At 49.5% G+C, this 22,418-nt stretch overlaps 9 protein-coding genes across 9 annotated transcripts; 6 read left to right on the forward strand and 3 right to left on the reverse strand.

The window, feature by feature from the left end:
* Window positions 1–286: 286 nt before the first annotated feature.
* Window positions 287–2,005, forward strand: N7479_004789 (uncharacterized protein; the record flags this gene model as incomplete). Its single annotated transcript, XM_057252486.1, has 2 exons — window positions 287–334; window positions 446–2,005. 2 exons carry the CDS (start codon window positions 287–289, stop codon window positions 2,003–2,005), a joined length of 1,608 nt encoding a protein of 535 aa, XP_057111811.1.
* Window positions 2,006–2,583: 578 nt separating this feature from the next.
* Window positions 2,584–6,034, forward strand: N7479_004790 (WD repeat-containing protein; the record flags this gene model as incomplete). Its single annotated transcript, XM_057252487.1, has 5 exons — window positions 2,584–2,741; window positions 2,843–5,487; window positions 5,538–5,794; window positions 5,851–5,973; window positions 6,026–6,034. 5 exons carry the CDS (start codon window positions 2,584–2,586, stop codon window positions 6,032–6,034), a joined length of 3,192 nt encoding a protein of 1,063 aa, XP_057111812.1.
* Window positions 6,035–8,716: 2,682 nt separating this feature from the next.
* N7479_004791 (uncharacterized protein) lies at window positions 8,717–9,013 on the reverse strand (the record flags this gene model as incomplete). Its single annotated transcript, XM_057252488.1, has 1 exon — window positions 8,717–9,013. One exon carries the CDS (start codon window positions 9,011–9,013, stop codon window positions 8,717–8,719), a length of 297 nt encoding a protein of 98 aa, XP_057111813.1.
* A 92-nt stretch (window positions 9,014–9,105) lies between these two features.
* Window positions 9,106–9,342, forward strand: N7479_004792 (uncharacterized protein; the record flags this gene model as incomplete). Its single annotated transcript, XM_057252489.1, has 1 exon — window positions 9,106–9,342. The coding sequence occupies one exon, from the start codon at window positions 9,106–9,108 to the stop codon at window positions 9,340–9,342; it is 237 nt and encodes a 78-aa protein (XP_057111814.1).
* Window positions 9,343–10,890: 1,548 nt separating this feature from the next.
* Window positions 10,891–11,127, reverse strand: N7479_004793 (uncharacterized protein; the record flags this gene model as incomplete). Its single annotated transcript, XM_057252490.1, has 1 exon — window positions 10,891–11,127. The coding sequence occupies one exon, from the start codon at window positions 11,125–11,127 to the stop codon at window positions 10,891–10,893; it is 237 nt and encodes a 78-aa protein (XP_057111815.1).
* An 815-nt stretch (window positions 11,128–11,942) lies between these two features.
* N7479_004794 (putative MYND domain protein) lies at window positions 11,943–13,649 on the forward strand (the record flags this gene model as incomplete). Its single annotated transcript, XM_057252491.1, has 1 exon — window positions 11,943–13,649. One exon carries the CDS (start codon window positions 11,943–11,945, stop codon window positions 13,647–13,649), a length of 1,707 nt encoding a protein of 568 aa, XP_057111816.1.
* Window positions 13,650–13,958: 309 nt separating this feature from the next.
* N7479_004795 (pre-mRNA-splicing factor CWC22) lies at window positions 13,959–16,596 on the reverse strand (the record flags this gene model as incomplete). Its single annotated transcript, XM_057252492.1, has 2 exons — window positions 13,959–14,717; window positions 14,770–16,596. The coding sequence occupies 2 exons, from the start codon at window positions 16,594–16,596 to the stop codon at window positions 13,959–13,961; spliced, it is 2,586 nt and encodes an 861-aa protein (XP_057111817.1).
* Window positions 16,597–16,836: 240 nt separating this feature from the next.
* Window positions 16,837–17,242, forward strand: N7479_004796 (dolichol phosphate-mannose biosynthesis regulatory protein). Its single transcript, XM_057252493.1, has 3 exons — window positions 16,837–16,859; window positions 16,911–16,991; window positions 17,045–17,242. Exons 1-3 carry the CDS (start codon window positions 16,857–16,859, stop codon window positions 17,228–17,230), a joined length of 270 nt encoding a protein of 89 aa, XP_057111818.1. The 5' UTR covers window positions 16,837–16,856; the 3' UTR covers window positions 17,231–17,242.
* A 1,308-nt stretch (window positions 17,243–18,550) lies between these two features.
* N7479_004797 (uncharacterized protein) lies at window positions 18,551–21,928 on the forward strand (the record flags this gene model as incomplete). Its single annotated transcript, XM_057252494.1, has 1 exon — window positions 18,551–21,928. One exon carries the CDS (start codon window positions 18,551–18,553, stop codon window positions 21,926–21,928), a length of 3,378 nt encoding a protein of 1,125 aa, XP_057111819.1.
* Between the last annotated feature and the right edge of the window lie 490 nt (window positions 21,929–22,418).

A 22,418-nucleotide genomic window follows, 5' to 3' on the forward strand; every position in this document is an offset into this window, starting at 1 on the left:
TTTATCACCAGTTTTTTTTAGTGGCTTTATTTTTTAAAAAAAATATGATTTGTATTAATTTACTTCAAATGATTTCATTGATTCTATCTGCATTTTTACTATGGAAGAAGCAGGCCGGACGGCGAAGTTTGAAAAAGAGAGGAATGGTCAAGAGTGGGTAACCCTGGGGAAGATCACACACCTCCCCGACTTTCCGTTAACAACAAAACAAAGCGCCAACAACAAAGCGCCCATTTCTTGAACTTAATGCATGATGCCGATTCCCATCTGATGACCTTGTACGATCATGCCCATTCCAACGCGTTCGGCTTCGCTGCGCGACCCCCGTAAACAAGTCAGTCCACCGTTTGTTTATTATCTGCCAAGCTCCCCACAGCTGTCGCATGCCTGTGTTACCATTGCGATGTGAACAACCACATACAGAAATCATGCTAATTGCTAAAAGCCTTCCAATATAGCACGACCTACCACGAAACCTTCAACGCCATTACCTGCCACGACCAGCCCGAACAAAGACTCTGCCCGAGAGACGAATAATACGACCTGCCCGCCTTCAAATCCCTCGCCGGTCGAGGGTGTGCCTCTGCAAGACAATGGACTCGCTACACGAGGAAGAACCTTACTTCCACAGCGTAGTACTTCTGGTCAAAGCAATGGTCGTGGAATAGGACATGGGCGCATTCAGCCACCTAGCAGCAATCCGACACCATGCGGGAACCCGTCACCAACTAGACAACGAGAAATATCGCCAGCCAAAAAGCAAACACCGGCAAACTCTACAGCAATGAAGGCCGGGGTAGCACTCAGCCGTCGTCAAAGCATCATGCGACCTGGTGCGTTGAAGATGCCTTCGGCGAAGATCACAGTCCCTTCGTCAAAGAGCTCAGCGCCATCATTCGTACCGCCCTCACCCCGTACTGCGCCAGGAAGGCGATCCCCAGTCCAGCCTCCTACAGTCAGAAGGCCCCCTTCACCCAAGAAAACAGAGATGCTACCCCCACCACGCCCCACACGGTCCGCCTCTTTGAGGCAACCCGTCAGCACCAGCAAGGGACCACCCGCAGCAACCAAAGTCCATGTGCGGCACAGGAGTCAGCTGGCACAGAATACAAAACAGGCCGAAACAACCCCAGTAATCGGCCAACGTGCGCGAACACTCTCAACGTACCAACGGCCGTCGTCCCCAAAGAAATTCTCCAAACCTCCAACGCCTACCCCTGGAGCCGAGCCTCAGCCTGGGAATCTGCTGATCCCTTCATCGTGGCCAGATATCGCAGCACTACAAACGGAACTTCTTCAGCTCAGTCTTTTCCATTCCAAATCACTGCAAAGCCATGCTGAATGGAAGTCTGATGCCGAGTCACGTCTGCGCAAAAAGTATGACGGTGTCACTGGTCAATATCGCTTGGTCCTGGCGGATGAGACACAGCGGCAGTGCCACCTGAATTTGCAGGCCCTAGAGCTTTGGCTTTCTAATTGCCGTGAACATCATGTCCCGTATGACTTCTCTGAGCAGGTTCAACTTTTATCACAGGTTCTACAAGATGTCTCGGACATGATTGCTGGAAATCGGGGTTCACAGTACTCACAGGCTGTGAAGACCTTTGAAGACTGGCTGAACCAAGTGGAGCTTATTCACCATCACCGTGGACCGGGGGGTGTTGATGTTGGCGCCTTTATTGATCCCCTGGCACGAAGCTGGAAAGAAGCATTGGATAATTTAAATGTGAGGCTGGAACTCGGTGCACGCCAATTGCAAGTCCTTGATATCCTGGGCTTCGGAGAGATGGGGCATATGGGGCGTCTAGAACAGTCTGCTCTTGTCAGAGTGGCCAGGAACCTGGCTGAATTGGTACAGCTTATGATGCAGGAGATTCGTGCCATGCAAACATTGGAGAAAGAAGTGGTGCGTGCAGAAAGAGATGCCGTGAGCCTTCTTGCGACACAGCTAGCAGGCTCTGTGAGGGACACGAGGGCTCCCCGAATCGGGGCATGGAGAAGCTAGTCTGTTGTTTATCCATCTTTGTGGTCAACCTGAGTATATGAATATCCATAGTTAAATTCCAACCATATGTACATGCAGGTGCATCTATGTACAAAGTAGAAAAGAAAATCACCTGAGGAATGTGAATGGATCCATCCATGGATACAAGGGACGAGAGTGTTAGTACTTCGCCCCAAGTATCTTGCGCTGTCTATAGCGTTGATGGTACCTGACCTGAGGTAACTTGATGAGTCAGCAGGCGTCATGCGGGCTCATGTGGGCACTTCAAAACCTGAAGAATTCCGGGGTGATCTAGATACCGCGAAGACGTTCGTTTTCCCCTCATGCATTTATTTCTGCCTTTCTCACTCCATTCTCACTTCTCTCTTGCACATACAACTTCAATGAGTTGCTTCACCTTGGGTGATGTAAAAGCTATCTGTCAGCTCTCTTCTTGACGTCATCTACGGCACCTTCCAGATAACGAGAGTCATCCGCAAAGAGACAGTATCCACCCATTTGCTCAGTACCTTTCGAGATGATCGCCGATCATACCTGACGAAGAATTTCACCTTTCTCGCCCATCTGATCCAGTGATCATGAAGGACTCCATCTACGATCGCCTTTGGCGCCGGGAATGCGGGGAACAGTTGCGGTATGCTGGGCTCCGGGGAATTTACGGGTCCAAGGAATGGATCAATGATTTCGACATTGTGAATGAACTCGGTGGACATACTGGGTGTGTCAATGCTCTTAGGTATGTTTATAGCTTCTACCTAAGCTCAAGTGCTTGGTTTTAGCAACTGGCCAATCCTTCCGCCTTTTTTTTTTTGGCTTATCATGCTAATGGTCTCTCAGTTGGTCGAAGTCAGGGCGTCTTTTGGCGTCAGGCTCCGATGATAAGCACCTCAATATCTACTCCTACCAACCAGACTCCTCCAATGCTCCATTCGCGCTCAACACCACCGTTTTCACCGGCCACAAAGCAAATATCTTTGCTGTCAAGTTTATGCCACACTCGAATGATGGGACCGTGATTACATGCGGCGGCGACTCGCAGGTCCGCGTCTTTGATATTGAATACTCAACTGGGAGCAGAAATGATTCTACCACCTCTGCATTTGCGGCCTCTACTCGAAGCCGACGCTTCAATGAATTCTTCAATGGCGCGCGGTATCTGAGTGACGGCAATACGAACGCTAGAGTATATCGAAGCCACTCTGATCGCGTAAAACGCATTGTTACCGAATCGTCCCCGTTTCTCTTCCTCACTTGCTCTGAGGATGGTGAAGTCCGCCAGTGGGATCTGCGGCTACCGTCTAGCGCATACCCTTCGCCACGGGGTGGTCAGGGCTGGATGGCACAGGGGCTAAACCATGATGACTCTAACGTTCCACCCCCTCTAATCTCCTACAAGCCATACAGCTTGGATCTCAATACAATTTCTTGCTCGCCAAGCCAGCCGCATTATATTGCCTTGGGTGGTGCGCACATCCACTGCTTTTTGCATGACAGGCGGATGCTTAGCCAGGACACCTCCACGACAAGGGGCGGGGCTACACCAGTCTCTGGTAGTTCCCGTGATGAGGAGATGAGCAAGGCGACACGGTGCGTGAGAAGGTTTGCACCAGGCGGCAAGGTGAAATATATTGATGACGGACACATCACTGCTTGTAAAATCAGTGATGCAAACGCCAATGAGATAGTTGTTAGTTGGTCTGGAGATCACATCTACAGCTTCGATTTGATCCGCAGCCCAGACGCCCGAGAGGCTCAGGCAGGAAATAAATCCACACTCAAGGGCAAGAATAGACAGGCTCGCCGCAGTTCACGGAGCCGGAAGCGCAAGAAGCCCGAGACACCTTCGTCACAGGAAAGCGGTGACAGACACCAGTCCCGTCGTCGGTCGGCAGAGACAGATACTTTTGGGATCCGATATGAGAACGGCGAGGCAGAAGATGTTCCGTTCCCCACATTTTCAGATAGTGTCCTAGATACCACCCCCGAGAGTTTGCTCGAGCATGCTCGGTATTCTATGCTGAATGATGCCCAGCGATTGAGCATGCAGATCGCAAAAGGATTGGTAAAACTTCGGAAGACTCTGTTCTCTCTAGAAACGACAGTTCGGGAGGCCACGGCGTCTGACGACGTGGGACCCGAATCGTACTCTAGATCCTTTGAATCTGCCCTGGAAATTGCGTCTACTCTTCTTCCAGAAATGGGCACTGTCATGCGCGAATGGAGTTATCCCATGAACCCATCACCGGAAACTGTTAATTTCCAGCAATCACTTCGTCGCAATCGGCAATCCTCGTGGAGATTTGTCCAAGCTGCTGGCACGCTTGCTCGTGCGTTGGCAGATCAAGCACAGGAACCGGAAGAATCAAACTTCGATATGATTAAGCCTGCGCCGGGCGAAGATGACCCCATTGACCCAGCAGCTCTGTTTGGGTATGAATTCCTCCGAGCGATTCTTCTCTGGCTGCAGGGCGGCAGGCAGCGTCTGCTAGAGGGATTTCAACGTCGCAATGCCCCTCGACGATTACATAGCCGATTCCCAATCCCAGATGAATGCGAAGAAGATGCCATTGAATCCATCCTAGTACCGTATATTATGGAATTGGCGCGTGACACGCCGATTGTGAATGTGGATGCCAACAGATTCGAGCATGACAGTACGCGCATCTTGTTCCAAACTCAACGAGCTGCCGTGACTGCATTTGGAAATGCTGTCAAATTGCCCCTTGAAGATCTCGGGGACTCAGCTGCTAGGTTCGACGGGCGCCGTGTCTCTAATTCCGCGTCACAAATCCGATCTCTGGACCGGGCCTCTGCGAGGAGATTCTGGATTTTGCGAGTGGGCAGAGGAATCTTGATGGAGGCAGGCAATGGGGTAAATTACACCTTTGCCAACAATTCTTTCGGCGGACTTCACAACACAGCGGACGAATCTGACAGCGAGTCGGAGGAAGAGAGGAACCAAGATGATATCGATCCCAGTGTGGAGGAAGAGCGAATTCAACGCATTGAACTCGCTAGGGCTAGTGGTTCTGTTTCCAGGCGGGATGGTCCCCGTCCTGAAAGCTCCCAAGGAGATGCAACGTTATCGGACATTGGCGACGTTAGTACAGGCGAGGATGACAGCGATGGCAGCCAGGCAGACGAGTCATCCGACGATGAAGATCATGATGGCTGGCTCATAGATTCATCTTTAGATGAAGATGAGGAAGGGTCTGATTCCGATAACACTGTGACCCGGCGATATGCCATGCGAAAGGCACAGCATGATAATCTCGAGTGCCATGCTCCGCGTGTACATCATATGCGAAGCTATCGCGGCCACTGCAATGTCAAGACCGTCAAGGATGTTAACTATTTCGGACTGAATGATGAATACGTGGTCAGCGGCTGTGATTCTGGTCATATATTTATCTGGGACCGCAAGACGTCGAATCTGGCCAACATCCTAGAAGGTGATAGTGAGGTTGTCAATGTTGTTCAAGGTAATTTCTTTCATTGGTTAGAAAGACAAAAAGCTAACATTACGAATTAGGCCACCCCTATGAACCAATGATCGCCGCTTCGGGAATCGATAACACCATCAAAATCTTTTCGCCAGACCAAAATGCTCAAGAGGATGCCCGTAATGGTGTGAACATCCTCGACCCCGACAACCCATCCAACACTTTTGGACGAACTATGTCCAAGATCGGGGGTCTCGAGAGCCGGAAGCGAGTTCATGAAAGCTATCGCATCATGAGCCAAAACGATGTTGAGCGTCGTGGTGGCATGAACGAGGCACACATCACTGTACATTATCTTACCCTTGATCGTTACCTAGATATCTTTACTGACTTGTAATAAAGCGGAGTATGCTTGAGCGCCTGGCTGGTAGCTTGAGAGGCCGACATGGCAGCCTTGGGGTTGGACTCGATGATATGGCTGCTCCTGGTGAACATCGGACTATTGTTATCGATGATAATTGCTCGGTATTTCTAGATTTCTTGCTGATTTGGTGAAATGTTGCTAACCATTCAATAGGTGATGTAAAGGATGAACAGACAGAGTTCTGGATATCTGCATTGCACAGTGTCAAAAAAAAAAAAAATCCCGAGTGTCCCATAGCTTTATACATTTATTTTTATAGCATTTCATTACAGTGTCTAATCCAGGAAGACACTCTTTGTTATTCATTGAAAGTCGCTCCTGCCCTATATTTCTATATTTTTAGGTACCTTCCCTTATAAACCTTTCCAAAACACCATCACCTCCGCAACCACGTGCATTGAAGCGCATGTCTTTTCGACGCGCCTCGAATCATATCTTATATTTTCCCCACCTCTCAGCAGGAGATCCTCTACCTGCAACCCCTGAGAAATTCCTGTGCTGGGCACAGAATAGGGCTGAGGTCTGAGCAGATCCCCTTCTGGCTACACTGCAAGGCCTATCGTGGTGCTGGAAGTTCGAAGTCGGGATAGCTCAGACAGAACAAACTTGCGGCGAAATGTTGTTGATCTCTGGCAAGGTCGCTTGAGTAAAAGATGGCCAAAAAGCAAGAAGAAAATCGCCAAAGGCTTCGAGGCCTGGGTACAACAACCTGTTGACTATAGCTCAACAAATCCTCCGACTCCAAGTCCCGTTTGTGTTGACGCTTTCATATTTATAGTTTATCGGAGCTTATTGGAGCAAAACCTGCTTCCAAGAAATGGAGATAGCATAGGTGAAAGGGGAACCATACTCGACCGATGACCCATGAACTATTGTGGATAAATGACCCTCAACACGACTTCGATATGCCTAAAGCATACCTCGTGTACCCAACAGCGCTCTGTCAGCGCATCGATTCTTGGACACCTTTTCTCAATCCTCCACCCAGAATTGGTGTCGACCAAGTCAAATGCAATTGAATACCATGATCGATATTATTGCGCTCTTGCCCGATTCAGTGCATTTTCACTGTGAAGGGAAGATACGATGAACAACAAATTTGATGAGGAAAAGAAGCAGAATCCCTCGAGCGCGATTGAAAACACAACTTGGAAATTCTATCAGGATCTTTTGATCCACAACGCGACCTTATGATCAGAGCCACTTGTCGGGTCAAGACGGCGAAGAAACTTGTTGGATCCCGGATTCAACACTAGAACAGGTTGCGTTTGAGTGCCAAAATCTACCCAAAATGCGACGAACGACTTATAGGATGGACACACCGTGAATCAAAAGAACACCCACCTCCCCCCAATCGCTGGTGCGCTTTTGTACAACAGAAAGGTCCGGAGGACGACTTGGCCGAGCAATCTGGAAGTGGCAAATAGGAAAGAGTCTGGAGACCTCGCATCATGAGCGATTTACAGGATTGCTCAATACTCATTTTTATCGCATCCCCATATACAGTCTCCCAGCCCCCGCTGTGCACACAACATACATCCCTCATTAGTTGCAATTGACAGGTGGAGACTGATACGGAAGTCGGGTTGCTTCCGGTACTGCTATGAATTTCGAGTTGCCTTTGGTTTGTTCGATTACCCAAAGCAACTCGAGCTGGCCATCACCTCGCTCGTGAATGAAATCAAAATGAAATCGACTCTGTGCTTTTCTCGGGTATGGCTCGGAGTCTGAGGGAGTACGAGGCTGATATGAAGAGACTAATACACAAGCTTTGACATGAAATTTCTTCTGCGTGTTTTTTTTTTTGGGAATCTCAGCAATTCCGATTCCCAGCTCACCTAAGACAGGTGGCCAATGAAAAATCCGATTGCACCATATATGTATTTCACCCATCAGACAATACTGAGGGTCCTATCGTTTTTCTGATCATCGCATAAAATAATGCGCCGAACCGCCAATGGAATGCAAAATGGCCCGCAGACTTCGACAATAATGGAGAAATTTACCCAGATCGGTGGACAATGGGTGCTACTGTCGTCCTATGGGCATTTAGACTAACCTCCATTCCCGTCTACGCTGACTACTTCGTTCTCGCCGGATCAAACTTCTGACACTACTTGTGGCTCCTTGATAAGGAGACTAAACACAATGATTTGGCCTATCAAGGCTTTCACTTCGGCGAGGTGGTCGCACCACCCATTCTGACCACGACCTAACACGGCATGCAAAATCATCACGATGATCAATCGTTGACCATTGAAAGCTCCGATTCTAAAACTCGGTCGTTAAATGACTTTGGCATACCAGACAATACTGAAGGTCCTTGGAGAAGTAGAGCTTTCGAAGTACCGGCCTTCGAGAAAATGCGGACCTCCCCGGTTGTCCAAAAATCTTGAACAAAGTCGAGGATGTCGAATCAACCACGGAATCGGTAGTTGCGTGCCTGGAAAGTCTGTCCAGAAAGCAAAAAAAAAAAGCTCACAGAAGGTAAGACATAAAGCTATTGTTGTGTCATGCATGCTCCATTGCTAATTCCCGCGATTTAGCTGCTCGGCCTAATGGTCTAGGGCCGGCAAGGGCTGTTAATGGATTAGTGCTTGGTGCGCAGGTGTGCCCAAATAGCGCAAAATTTACTTTAAGACATATATTCTCCACAAAGAGCGTATAAACCAGAATATTGGGTTCAAAATGCGATGCGCATCCTGCAATGGAAGATTCAGATTCAACGAATGTTGGAGGTCTTATTTTCTAGAACCAGATGCTGATCAGAAAATGTGCAGCCACAAGAGCTGCCTTGACTCTGTGTGGGAAAGATCAAAATTCTGCCATAAACAGTTTTTTTGTCTAAAAGGCAGATCTTCTTGAGGAAGATAGAACGGCAACGAATGGGCTTAAGGGTTTGTTCGAGAAAGCGGCTTCCAAATAGTGGCGCCCAGTGTTTCTGTGACTTCCGCCGATTCCAGCAGGGCCGCACCACGAGCCATAGCCCTTGGTGCCCTTGGTGCTGGTGCGCCCCCGGGTCCCGCCGGTGGTGCTGGTGGTGTTCTTCCTGTTGTTACATATGGTTGTTCCTCCTCCTGTGGTCCCCGCTGGTGCTGACGCGGGTCCGGCCATGTCCATGCGGTACGCTGCGGACTTCATGGCTTACAGGGCCGCCTAAGTCCTTGACTGTGAGCGGGGTTTTTTTCTTTGTTCTCTTCCGAGCTAACTTGTATGTAGCAACCCACACCAATATGGACATGAACGGCTTCCCGTATCTTGTGAATATGAACCGTACTGGCACCGATGACTTGTGTGCCCGGATATTGCCGGCCCATACCTCTGTCAATTGGCGCTCTGGGCTCCTCGATGCCAGCAGGGCCCGCCCTTCGTTCTGTGATCGGCCAGTTGTGTGGCACCCAGGCTCCTGTCAGAGAGTGAATGTGATACTTGCGCCAATGGAAATGGTCCGTTTGACTATTGCCGTGTAGTTCTTGTCTCGGGCGGATCACAACAGAAATCATTGCTAAACGAAGATCTCGTGAACATGAAGCTGTCGGACCGTCTCAACAGTAAGAATATCTCTTCCATTTTGCCCAGAAAACTAGCTGACTAACACATTATTTCTATGCAGTACTCTCTCGCGCTAGAATTCATCTACATCTTCTCCCTATTTCTGGCCAACCAGAAAAAGCGACGGATTGGAGACGTATTCCTCTGAGACTTATTCACAAGGTAGATTCTGGAGTTGTTATACGACAATAGGCGGTGAAGTTAAAACCTGCAAGGTTCTCATATCACATTGCCATAAAACTCTCAAGCAAAAAAGGATTTTTTTATCCATGTCAACTCAACACCCTTCGAAGCCCCCAAGACCTCCAAAACTCAAAAGCCGATTTCCCCATACCCAAAGTACCCAGAACCTATAAGGAGTGAGAAATAGGCGCATTGAAGTTGGTACGCATAGTACACAACGAAATTTCCTATGGGGATTGGAGTGCCTTGGAAGATGAGTTTCGCGATCCAGCGAGTGACCTGAAGTGATCGTTTCTTTCGTCCTGCGGAGTCAGGGGTCAATTTGCGCAAATCTCATTCATTCTAACTAGCAAGGAATGCCCAGTTTTTGGTTCTCACTATCATGACAGATATACCCCCATAACCACAGAATTATATCTGTGTACCCCCAACGCCCGTTGCTGTGTATGGTGGAGAACCATATTACAAGCGGCAACTGGATGTCAAGAGATGATCTTGGAGCCCCAGGCTTACTGGGAATGACGAGCAGGATGATTGCATCTGGGGAGCTGCGGCGTGTTGCGTTAGGTAAGTTGATAATCTTCCAATCTTGCTTAGGTGGAAAGGCTAGAAAGGTCAATTTTTGCTCCGTCGATAGAGCTTTACTTACATGATTATAGGAAGACATATGATCTTTCTACGGCGGACTTCATGGTAAATGGACGCTTGAATTCTCTCCCGTCATCTTGCACAACAATATATGTCTGGAGGCACTGGTGTCATATCTGCACCCAGAAGTTAACAAAATCATGCTAATTTTGCCTGATATCCATCTTAATTGAGTTAAAGTCAACGTGAGTTCCACTGATGAATTCAATTTACACATAGATCAGCCAACAATTCAAGCAGACCTCCATAATCAGGAATTAAGGATTCTTTCTGACAATTCACTCTCTCATCTCTCTGATCCATTTACCTTTCATCGTATCTCAACCCAAAAAATTGCATTGCAAGGATCGTACAACAAAGACTCTGACGACAAGAACCTAGGGACTGGGGGTGCCTATCTCCGCCAGTCAATGCTCAGGGCGGTGTATCGGATTGTGATATTGCTGATGAGCCCGTTGAAACTAATCCATTTAACGGTTATGAGGCGGAACATCTTCGTCAGAGTTAGGAGAGGATTCGAAACTTTGAAGACTCGGTTTCTAGAACGCCGTCAGGGTGATATATTGGAAGCTGTTCTGCCGGAGAATATGGCTGCGAACTTATGGGAGAAACAGCTTGCTGGGATCTTTTATAGTCTACGCGGCCTCTTCTCTGAGTGGTTTGCTGAGATTGCCTTTTCCAAGCATAAATCCGTGGACACAGAGGATCGAGTCCACCTTTGGTATGGTGCAGCTCAAAGCTTCCTTGGCAGTGTTACTCGAGTCATCCAATGCAATGTTAGTGAAACTGAGTACTGCGATGAGTGTCTCGATTTGCTTCAACAGTTCCCATCTGTATTCTCCATTCGACCTCTGGCTAGGGTAGCAACCCATCTGGTGTTTTTGTCCTGTGCTATAGCTCCGGGTTTCGTATTGCTTTTCTTACGGCCTGACGTAATCTCTTGTCTCGAAAGTAGACCCCAAGAGCCTCTGAATCAATGGCATCCCCTCATAGGGCTTTCTCAATAAAATCACCCAGAGTTTTATGACGTAGTCCCCATTGGTGGAAGAAGCTTTGTATATCTCGAGCGAGAGACGGAAGTTAGACAGAAAGCAATGAACCTCTCCTAAGAACTATTTTGTGTTTAATGGCTTAGAGGCTCTGCTGCCTGCCCTTGTAAATTCTTACACTAATTTGTTTAATTTGTTCTCAAGAAAAGTATCTTTACTTATACTAGTGGTGGTAATATATATTAATCCCATTTCCCTTGAAACTTCGCCACGTTCGCTCACCCTCAAACACCAATTATATCCTGCACTGTTTCCTCCAGACTTTAATTGACAGGTTTTCCATCTTTGATCAAGATTTCTAGTCCTGTAAACAGCCTGCATTGGAGAGAACTATACATTCACGTGACCATCCTTATCGTAGAAATTTTTGCGATAATAAAGAACTTGCCCGCACGAATCTACAGAGGGGCAGACCACGAACTTCATTTATAGAAGTCAAAATCCATTTGATATTGTGTTAGTGCTCTAAGCTCTGGTACTGAAGTTTGCAGTCTACTATCTCTCGACTACTGCACATATCCTAACCCGGTATCATAGGTTGATATCGATTTTATACCGCGTTTTTGCTTGCCGAAAACTAAAAAGTGTATAAAAAGTTGCTACATCTTTGAGGAAAAGGAGAGAAAACACATCACATCATGTCTCAATCGCAAGTCCTCCAAGCTCGCAATGAGACAACCAGCAGACTCTATGCAGACCCTCACAATCCCCACCTCCATCTTGAACGAGGCATTCAGTATGAAAAATTGGGCTTCCCCGATCTCGCCTCTGCAGATGCATACCGCGCATTGGCGTTGCTAGAGTCAGTGGTTGACCCAGATGAATGCGAGTTCCATGCAAGACGGAAGATAGACCCTTCCCAGCAGGCTCCCGAGAAAGTGGCGAATGAATCAGATGATGAAGACGAAGATGAAGACGAAGACGAAGACGACAACACTGTGCCCATAACCCAAGAGGAATACGATGCCATCATTGACCAAGTGTATGTCCTTCTAGTGCGCAGTCTTGTCCGCTGCGGTTGCTACCGTGACGCATTTGAGTTCGGCGTGCGCGGTCTGGCCCTGCTCGAAAAGAGATCTGCAACGGCATCAGTAGCTGCTTTGAACGTGCAGATGGACCGTTTGAAGCAAATTTACAAATCTCGCTCTGGCTCTGAAACTGAAAACATCGACCTGAACTCAATCGACACCAGTGTCCTCCCAGCACAAGGCTTCGCCCGCCGTGTCCTCTATCCCTGGAACGAGCACGAGCCAGACCGCCGTTCACCAGAGACTCTCAACCTGCTTAACGAGCGGCTGGCAGTCATTGCACCGAAATGTGAGGTCCGCGCAGTGTCCTTGCCAGTGCTACATGCCTCAGGAGATGACGACTCGTCCAACATGGAGGTCTCTGTTCAGCTGGGCCTGTTCGCGAAAGAAGATATCGCCCCAGACGAGATCATTCTCCGCGAGTCTTCACTGCTCACAGCAACCAACCGTCTGCACGATGATCTCTGCGACGCATGCAACGCACCGCTGCCAGAACTGTCCGCCGATGAGCCCCCTGTTGCTTGTGAGGGAGGTTGCGTAGATATCATCTTTTGCAGTCAGAAATGCCATGACACAGCGCAGGAGGTGTACCACGGCGCCATCTGTGGTCTCGAGGATGGTCTCGACTCTATTGGAAAGGATGTCGCTGACCCCAAGGATAAGGCCGATTACCTGTACCTTCTTCTACTGGGCAGGGCGCTTGCCATGTCTGCCACACAGGATAAGCACCCGCTCGACCTTCCGGAAGTGAAATACATCTGGGGCGATTTCCACGATTTCAATATTGAGTCTGTTGTCTCCACAGAAGCAGAGACAACGCCCGCCACAGACGATACTGCCACTCTCCCCTTCTCGTTCCAGCTCAATGTCCTGCAGCCGGAGCGTTTCCTTGACGAAATGGGCCTGGACCCCTATACCGTGCTCTACCGCTATGATACATGGGTTCTGAATACGCTGTTTGCTAAGTTCCGTGGTACGGCGTCGGGCCGGCTGTCAACTTGGGATGGAGGTCCCGAGTTGTGCGCTGTTCATCCGATGTGGTGTCTCGCGAACCATTCGTGTAATCCTAATGTGACGTGGGAATGGAGTAGCGAGATTAATTTCCGCGCGCGGAGAGACGATGAGACCGCTGTTTGGTCGCGCGGGGCTGAGATGAAGGAGCTTAGGCGTGGGGGTATTGCGAAGGATTCGGAGATCCTGAATCATTATTGTGATATTGGGTTGCCGGTTCAGAAGAGGAGAGAGTGGGCTGCTGGGGCTTTGGGCGGCACTTGTCTGTGTGATAGGTGTGTTTGGGAGGCTGGGGAGGTTGAGTAGGTGTCTTTACGGGTTGGTGTATAGATCGCCTTGATAGATCATGATGAGATACCCTTTTAACTACATTCAATATAGTATTGCCAATCAATGGCCCCTATAAACCAAACTCTTATTACTTTAAGGGGTACAAGATGGTCTATTTAAAGATGTTTATTTGAACATGGAGGAAATGGAATCCCGAAAAAGCGTGGGTACACCATGAATGATCGATTTGCTCCTATTGAATCCCCATAATTTTCAAATTCCTGGCACCGGACCGAATAAAAGAAGTACAACGTCGTATTTTCGCTCCAAATACGCACTATTTCATTATCGACAGTAACATACGGACCGTTCAGCCAATCTCCAAGAAGTCAGGATCAAAGGATCAGAGGCTCGCGATTTATCTGCGCCGGGGTGGTGTCCGTGAATAGCTTCGACCCCGTGACTCTGCCCGACGCTTAGGAGTAGGCGAGCGAGAACGAGAGACAGAGTTAGTAGCCTCACGTCGGCGGGGAGGAGGCGACACAGATTCAGATGAATATCGCTTCGCACTTTTCGACGCCGCACTTCTGGGCGCGGGCTCCCGACGAGGCGCAGGTGAGACAGACCGTGAAACTGATCTGGTGTAGCTGCGGTTCCTCCGGCTAGGAGGGCTTTGGCCTCGGCGCGGCGGTGTGACAGACCGAATAGCTGAGCGACGAGATCGATAGGGACTGCGACTTGGGCTTCGCGAGTCATAGGAGCGGGAACGTGCTCGACTACGCTTGGCCGGTGTGCGGGAGATAGATCTGGATCTGGATCTGGATCGGGATCGTCCTGCGGGGGTCCGGGACCGACTGATTGATGCGTCACGACGGCGGCGAACTGGGGAGCGAGAGCGCGAAGGTGTGTAGCTTCGGCTCCGGGAAGAGGGAGTGATGGAGCGAGAGTAGGAGCGGCCGCGGTCCCTAGAAGGAGAGCGGGAGTACGAAGGAGATCGGGAACGACGGGAGTGAGGAGATCCAGTGCATGTTGAGCACATCGAACGGGATCGATCAGATGGGGTGCGTGATGGGGATCGAGAGGCTCGTGCAGCCAAAGCGGGCACTGTGGGGCGGGGAAGATTTTTGAGGTTCTCACGCATGTCCTCTGTCAACACACCCATACCGATACTGGTGAAGTAGTTGACAGAGAATCTAGTGTGGCGTGGGTTATCCGTCGGGAAGAGACCCTCGAAGCTTGGTCGCAGGATATCGTCTCTAAAGCGGGCCTGCAGTCCAGGCAGACCGAGATTCTCTGCGAGGTTTTGGAACAGGATTTTGATGAAGATACGGCTGCTGGATGTGGTCTCCTCTTCATTGAGATGAACCACAGACAAGACATGCCAACCAATCGCATCGTTGCTGATGAGGTGGCCGAAGAACTGGGCAATGTTGCGCAGTTTGTTTGTTTCATAACGATGGATGGTATCGTAGTATTTGGCAAAGGCGGCCTCAAATAGGTCTGACCAGAGTCGGTTGATCTTGGCGAATCGCTCTCCAATTAGGCCATAGAATTTGGAGTATGTCCGTTCCTGGGAGCAACATTCAATGATCATGGATGGAAGTTCATGCTCCAACCCGGCCGGCAGGTTGATCTTCATCAGCTTGTGGCAACATTCTTCGAAATCAATGCTGGACATGATTGTGAGGTAGATTGTTCGTCGAAGGTTGACCAGATCAGTATTACTCTGATCCTTGATATCCATCTGTACTTCTTCTGTATCAGATTCCTCCTCTTCACTTTCATCTGAACCCTCCTCATTGTCCTCGTCGCTCTCCTCGCCCAAAATCTCAGCCTTCAATTTCCTATAAGCCTCCTCGTGCTCCTCCCACTCCGGGTCGTACTTGAAGATGTTGAGAGTGTCTTGAGTTTCCAGCTCATCATCCAACCCAGCACGGTGTGTGATCTGATCTTCCTCTTCCACTAGGTCCAACTCCTCCTTGATTGCTGGGTTGTCTTTATACCGATCCTTGCGCACTTGGAAAAGCACTTCGATCATATATTGCACACGCTTATCAATGTCGGCCTCGTGTAGAATGTTGCGGAATTGGTCGAATACGGCGAGTGCGATGGGAGCGTTCATTTCTTCTAGATGCTGACCAACTTCTCGTGTGAGACCGACAGCAATCTCCACGCTGTCGTCAGTTGGCTTGTGCAAAAGAAGCAACAGGATCTGAGCTGCCAACATCTCGTGGGCGACTTGCTGATTGCAGAGGTGCGCGATGAAAGTCGTAGAGGAAATGCACACTGCTTTGTCGTTTCGCTTGAAGGCCTTGCGGAATTGGATAACCAACCGGGTAAGCAACAAATCACCAACCTGCGGAAGCTTGGTATTGACAATAGCCGCCATCGCTGCGTAGATTGGAGTGAAGGGCAAACTGGCCGCTTGTGCCTTCATAATCGACCGACAGAATAATCCTCGGCCCCTCACCAAGTTCTCCGCAAAGAGTTCTGGAACAATGAACTTGATGTTGGAAACGTTGACTTTGTTGATGAGACCATTGATCGACTTTTTCAGAGCTTCCCACGCCATGCGCTGGTATTCCTTGCTCGTCTTATCCGTAATTTGCGCCTGTAACGCACGAAGTCGGGCCGGGGGGATGTAGGTACCACCGGATCGCATATTGAGCAATTTTTCGTATTCTGCCTTTGCTGAGGCCTGTTTTTGTTCCTCGGTCATCGGCTTGCGCGCCGCTTCGCGCTTCTCATGTTCGCGAAAACGTTCAGCGAGTTGCCGTTCTCTGTCGTCGGCATGTTCTACATCGACTTTGGGAGCATCGGGACCTTCTCGGAGGGAATCGCCGGGAGGTGATCGGCGACGATTCGGAGAGGGGGAACGAGACGGAGGTGAGCGTTTTCGAGAGGCTGCGGTTGGTGAGTACGACGCGCCCGGGGGAGGCGTGGGCACGCGCACTGCAGACTGGAGAACATCCGAATCGGACATTTTCAATGAGAAGAGAGGCCTCCGGAGTAGGGAGAAGGTTTTATGTACACCGGAGGAACGGTGGTTGCGAATCTCAGCTGGACTGGGGTTCCAAGATGATTCAAGGACTTAGCAGGAGAAAGCTCTAGCGTTGAGCACGTGACCAGAGGCCAACTAGGAACAACGGGAGCTCCTGAGATTCCTGGTAGTTCTGTCCAGCCCAGGATCCATCGACGTTCCTTCATATTTCTTTTCTTTTTAACTTACCGCTCTTTATCAGAATGGTGAATGATCTAGTCCCATTCAATGGAAATACCCCGCTGACTGTGCTTTAGCTGGGCCAACTTGTCGGATCAGTCATGCTTTTGGTCGCGACTGCGATCTTTCTCTACTACACTGCGTGGACCCTGTTGATGGTATGCTAATTGACGATAATGTTTGGTTCTCCAAATTAATGTTTGTTCTACAGCCCTTCGTCGACCCAGGCCACCCTCTCCACGACCTCTTCCCGCCCCGTGTTTGGGCCATCCGCATCCCCGTCATCCTCACACTTTTGGGTTCTGCCGTGGTGGGCACCTTCATTGGAATTGTCATGATCAACAGCAATAAGAAGAAGGCAGCTAAGGCCAAGGCTGCGGCCAAGAAGAAGACCTAAGCGACTGTGGACATCATAGGAGTGAGGGCAACCCTCTGTGACAGCACTCTGTACCATCAACCATTCCGGAGCTCAGTGGCTCTCAAAACACATCTCAAGTTAATTAATTTTGTTATATTGAGCGCCTTTACACACACTTTCACACTGGATATACCTTGGATATGGCCTGGAAGAATAGTGGAGGATAATGCGGCCATATGTCAATATATGGGCGAAATTATCATGTAGATGGCTCAAACAAAAGAGCAGAATATCCCGACCTGCATTTGCCATCCTAGAAATGTCATTTGCCATCAAAGCCTACGCAAGTCGTCATCTTTGCCCATGCCGCAAATGCCCCGTGACCTCGGCTGCAGCCAACGATGACGCCAGCCACTCCCTTCAACGGCAAAAAACAACTTTATTGACAAACCAAACAAGGAGTGGCCAAGGAGGAAACGGTTGGACTCGGCTGTTTGACTTCATGTTCCAACCATGCACTATCATGTCAAAGCATGTAAGGAGGTAATATTAGCGGCAAGTAATGACGAGGTTCCGGGCCCGGGCAGACCGCTAAGATGTGACTAAGACGGCCTTATCGGTGTTTGCATGGTTTGACATTTTTCCCCTCATATGCGCCTTGTCATGTATAGCCCACAAGGTACATTGTAGAGTCGGGATTGGAGAATAGAAAAACAGAGATAGACAAGTAACGTCCTAGAATTAGGTCATGCTTTCATTAGGAATGACACTGTCAGAGGATTATCCCGTACTTCTGACTCAGGCCTCCTCTATTACATCCTATTACATCCTAATAGCCCCGTACCTGACTGGTGACCCGGGGTCAGCTCCCCTCCCCCCTCTTCTCTTATCGCAAACCATAACATCATCCTTCTTCCTTGACTCATCTTCAACCTTCAAACTTGGAAACTTGTGAATGCAAGTTTTTGGATTACATTTTTCTGCTTCAGCTTGAACTATCTCAAGCTGTTGCTGTGTTGTACTTATCTATCAACACTTTGCTACCCCTGTGTGTTTAGAGTGATCTCCGCTCTAGATACGCTTTTAGTGGTGTCTACGTTCATCACAACTCTAGTATCTTTAAGAATATCGTGAATACAGGTATGCATTTCCAGTGCCTTCCGACAGTGACATTTGATCACTTGATTGACGACATGAAAGCCGTCCTATTCTTTTAGTACCTGCCAAGGTACCGGTACCCAGTTAGGATCCCGAACAGAGCGATCCTGCATATCCGTTCTCAGACCACGAATAAGGTCCTGGGAGCGGCTTCACTCTATTGCCTCTCTATTGCCTCTCACTGAGGCATCAGCTATTTGAATGCTCCCGGCCGCATCTGACGATCTCATCCGCCAGCATAGCCGCTTGCCCGAAGACGATAGTTCCTTTGCCCCGGATCAGAACCGGATTATACCAGAGCATGAACCAAGTCCGAAAATCAAAAAGAAGAAGGGAAAGAAGAACAAGGTGACTAGGGCTGCACCTGAAACCCCACCGGATGATATGTATGTATCCACCGGTGATTGCCTGGTTTCTGATGAATGCGCGCCATTAATGCCTGATTGCATGGATAGCATCCAACCACGTGCCACACCACCTGAGGAGCCTCTCTCCCCCCCGGACCTTCCGGATCTTATTGAACATCATGTAAACCAATCTATCACGTCACCTGTTCTGGATGTCCTCGAGTCTCTCGATGAGCCAGCAGGTGACGATCTCACTAGCCGTACCGATACCTGGGCGCAGTCGGTGCCTTATGGAAAGAGTCCCCCAACCGATCTTATGGATGGGGATATACCGAGTGCATCACTGCCTAGTGCATCGCCCTTGAACTTTCCAACGATTCAAGAAAGGAGTGCCTTCAGCCATCCTTCCTCGGCATCTCCCCAGACTCGAACTTTACCATCTAGTTATGGTAATGGCTACCGAAGTAGTCTAAACTCGAGGCAGCAGTCTGTGGACAGAAGAAAGAGTCACTCTTACGGGAGCCCAATGAGCAATCACGCGCCTCCCCCTCATCTTCCGCAAGCACATTTCTTCGGAGCACCAGATATTGATATTATTCCAACCCAGAATCGATCGCCCACCGATGGAAATTATTCATTCTGTAGTTTTGATACGTTGCCGAGCTTATCACCTAAAGGCTCGCGCACAGGAATGAACGTCCTACTGGTTGGGACAGATGGCGCCGTGGAAATCCTCGCCATCGAAGATCGCCGAACTCGGCTGGTGGGGCGGATTACTGGATTAAATGGCCGTGTAATCGAGGCTAAACTCTTGTCTGGCCATCTATCGAGTGACCCCTTCGGATCGTCCCGGCCACATGTGGCTGTTATTGTTCATGGGCCACTGCCGCCGCATGAGGACGAAGGTCGAATGTCGTCTGCAACATCGGACACAAATGAAATTCCCCCTTCGACAATTCGCGGTCACTTTAACGACAAGCGCTCATCGCGAGACGATATTCAGTTCTACCAAACCCGAGTTGAAGTTTACTCTTTCCGGACCGGCGAACATGTTTCCACCTTATTTGCAAGCAAGCCTGTGCCATGTCTGGAAAACCTTCCTGGCCTCCCGTCGTTTGCACCCTCGCCTGTTGGAAGATTGACGCTCTTCACAACTGGTGCTTATATTATCTTAGCATCCGGAATCAGTGGGGAAATTTATGTTTATAGACATGTTCTATCCCCGGAAACAGCCGCATACCAGTGCCTGGGTAAGACATGGACTGGGGTTCAATCCAAAGAGACCCGGCGTTATTCGACCTCTTCAAGTTCTACAACTGATCCAGAGGGGACTAGCCCCGACTCTCCTCGTGGTTCCTCGGCCCTGGAAAGACCCATCTTAGCTGTACAAGGAAGATGGCTTGCATTCGCTCCCCCATCCTCCTCCTACCGAGGATCAATTCAGGGCACAGTTCCTTCGAGTTTGATCCTCGGCAAGGTCCCGGGCATTGAAACTCGCAGTCCTCCTGCTGTCCCCTCGGTGTCGTGTGCGACAGACGTAGGAGAAGGGGAAAGTTTCTTCGACAAAATGGCAAGAGGCGTTACCCAAGAACTCGTAAGAGGTGCCCGCTGGATGGGCGATCAAGGAATGCAGGCCTGGAATAATTATTGGAACACCCAGCAAACAGCCGGTACCTCACCACGTCGGCCACCTCTGGGGCCGGACCCTCAGACACAGGGATACGGATTATTCCCTCCAACCCATGCTCAGGATACGCAAACATTAGCCACAGAACCTGACACTGTATCCATCATTGACCTGAAACGGTTCGAAGACGGCACGGATATACGAAATGTGTTTATCCACCCAGTCTCGACCTTCCATGTTCCTAATGGTTGCAGTTTCTTGTCTATTTCTCCGGGTGGCTTGATGTTGTTCACAGCGAGCAAGAAGGGTGATGTACAATATGTGTGGGATCTCATGCAACTCAAGCACTGCCGGTCTATGGCTTTTATGGCTGATGACCAGACGGGACAAAATCCCAATGTGCGCCAGATAGCTAGATACGCCCGATTGACTACATCTAGTATTGTTGATGTGATTTGGACGGCACCGGTGGGTGATAGATTAGCTGTCATTACACGCAAAGGCACTATCCATGTTTTCGATCTACCTAGAAGCGCATTTCAATGGCCCCCATTCCGCCGTGCAAAGACTACTGCAAAGAAGCCGCCGGCTACTGACCCCATGGCAGATGAGGTGACTAGTCAAACTGCTGTTAGCAACCCGTTGTCAGCGGCTATGAAGTTGGTTGGCGGTAAAACGCAGCCATTCTTCTCTGCTGTCCGTGGTCGTGTCCCATCAACAGGCGCTGCATTTCCCAATATGAGTGGATTTGCATTACCTTCGGCTGCCAGTGTAAAGAGCGGGAAAGTTGTCGCTGCAGGCTTGAGCAAGTCAATGGGCGCCGCAACTGGTACTGTTAATACGCTGCGCCATGTCGGAGAGAACCGTCTACACTTGCCAGGGCTAGCTCGAGATCCTGCATCTTCTCGGGTAACGTGGATTTGCAGCAAGGGCCTCATATTCTTGGGTGTCATGGATGGCGGCTACTTCAAGATGTACCGTCTCAAGCGTGCTACTGTATCTGGCCATAGAAACCGACAACCTCACTCTGTTATCGGCGGTAAGGAGTCTCAGGTCAAGCTACCTGCCAATCTGCAGGGTCCTTGTGGACCGGCTCCTCTATCTACCTTTGACCCCGAGCTGGAAGTCCATGCCTCTCTTGTTCTTCCTTCCATTAGCTCTCAGCCATCTAGTGCTACAAGAGCGCTTTGCCAACCTCTCTCGCAGGCCGAGATCGAGACAAATACCCCTTACCAACCGTTCCATACAGACCAGAGGGTTGGTTTGAGTGTCTTCTCCTCCAGCAGCGATGCAAGCGAGCCGAGTGGACAATGGGTTTTTGGCAATGATATCCCGCTGGTTAAAGTGCACTTGAGGTCCTTCAACAGCTCCAGCGATGACCACGGCGATGACGAGGATGAGAATGCTGTCATCCATGGACATTCGCTTGGGGCTGGTGGAGGAGATATAGAAAACCTCATCACACTTGGAACCAGCACCGGCAATGTGGAGGAGGTTGTTATCACCACCCGCCGCAAGAAGAGACACTCCACCCCACTGAAAGCCGACGACGGTTTCTTTGAGGATGATTGTGAGGTGCTCGACTTTGCTCGCGACCGCGTCTGACTGACTCAACACTCCCTTTTTTCCCCTGTCTTATTTCGTTTACACCCACTCTGTGCATTGATTTAGAAGTTGTGCTCGCGTGGCGTCGCTGATCGCAATTGGAGTTTGGTGCTTTCTCTCCCCTCCCTTCTCTTGAAGTCCCTTTCTTTCGATTTTACTTTGTTTCGACTCTCAACATACTAAACACACTTACATAAATCCATACTATCTTTCTCTCGAGGATGGTTGTTTACCGGCCTCTTGATTTCTTTCCTCTCGAATTGACGTTACACGTTTGATATCGTTCACACAAATACACAAATACCCAAATACCCAGACCCAGCCCTGAATGTTTTTGGAGTTCTTATGTTATGATAGATGGGAAGCTCGGCGATGATTTACAGCCAGGTTGGTCTCTCTCTTTTTTTTTTTTTCCAAGGCAGCGGGAGTGGTATGCAACCCTTTCAACAAGCCCTAAGCTAGAATGGAATACAATCACCGAAACAGCTAA

The sequence above is a fragment of the Penicillium vulpinum genome (genome assembly GCF_028829585.1).
Source record: "Penicillium vulpinum strain IBT 29486 chromosome Unknown utg000002l_segment0_segment0, whole genome shotgun sequence".
Lineage (NCBI taxonomy): Eukaryota > Fungi > Ascomycota > Eurotiomycetes > Eurotiales > Aspergillaceae > Penicillium > Penicillium vulpinum.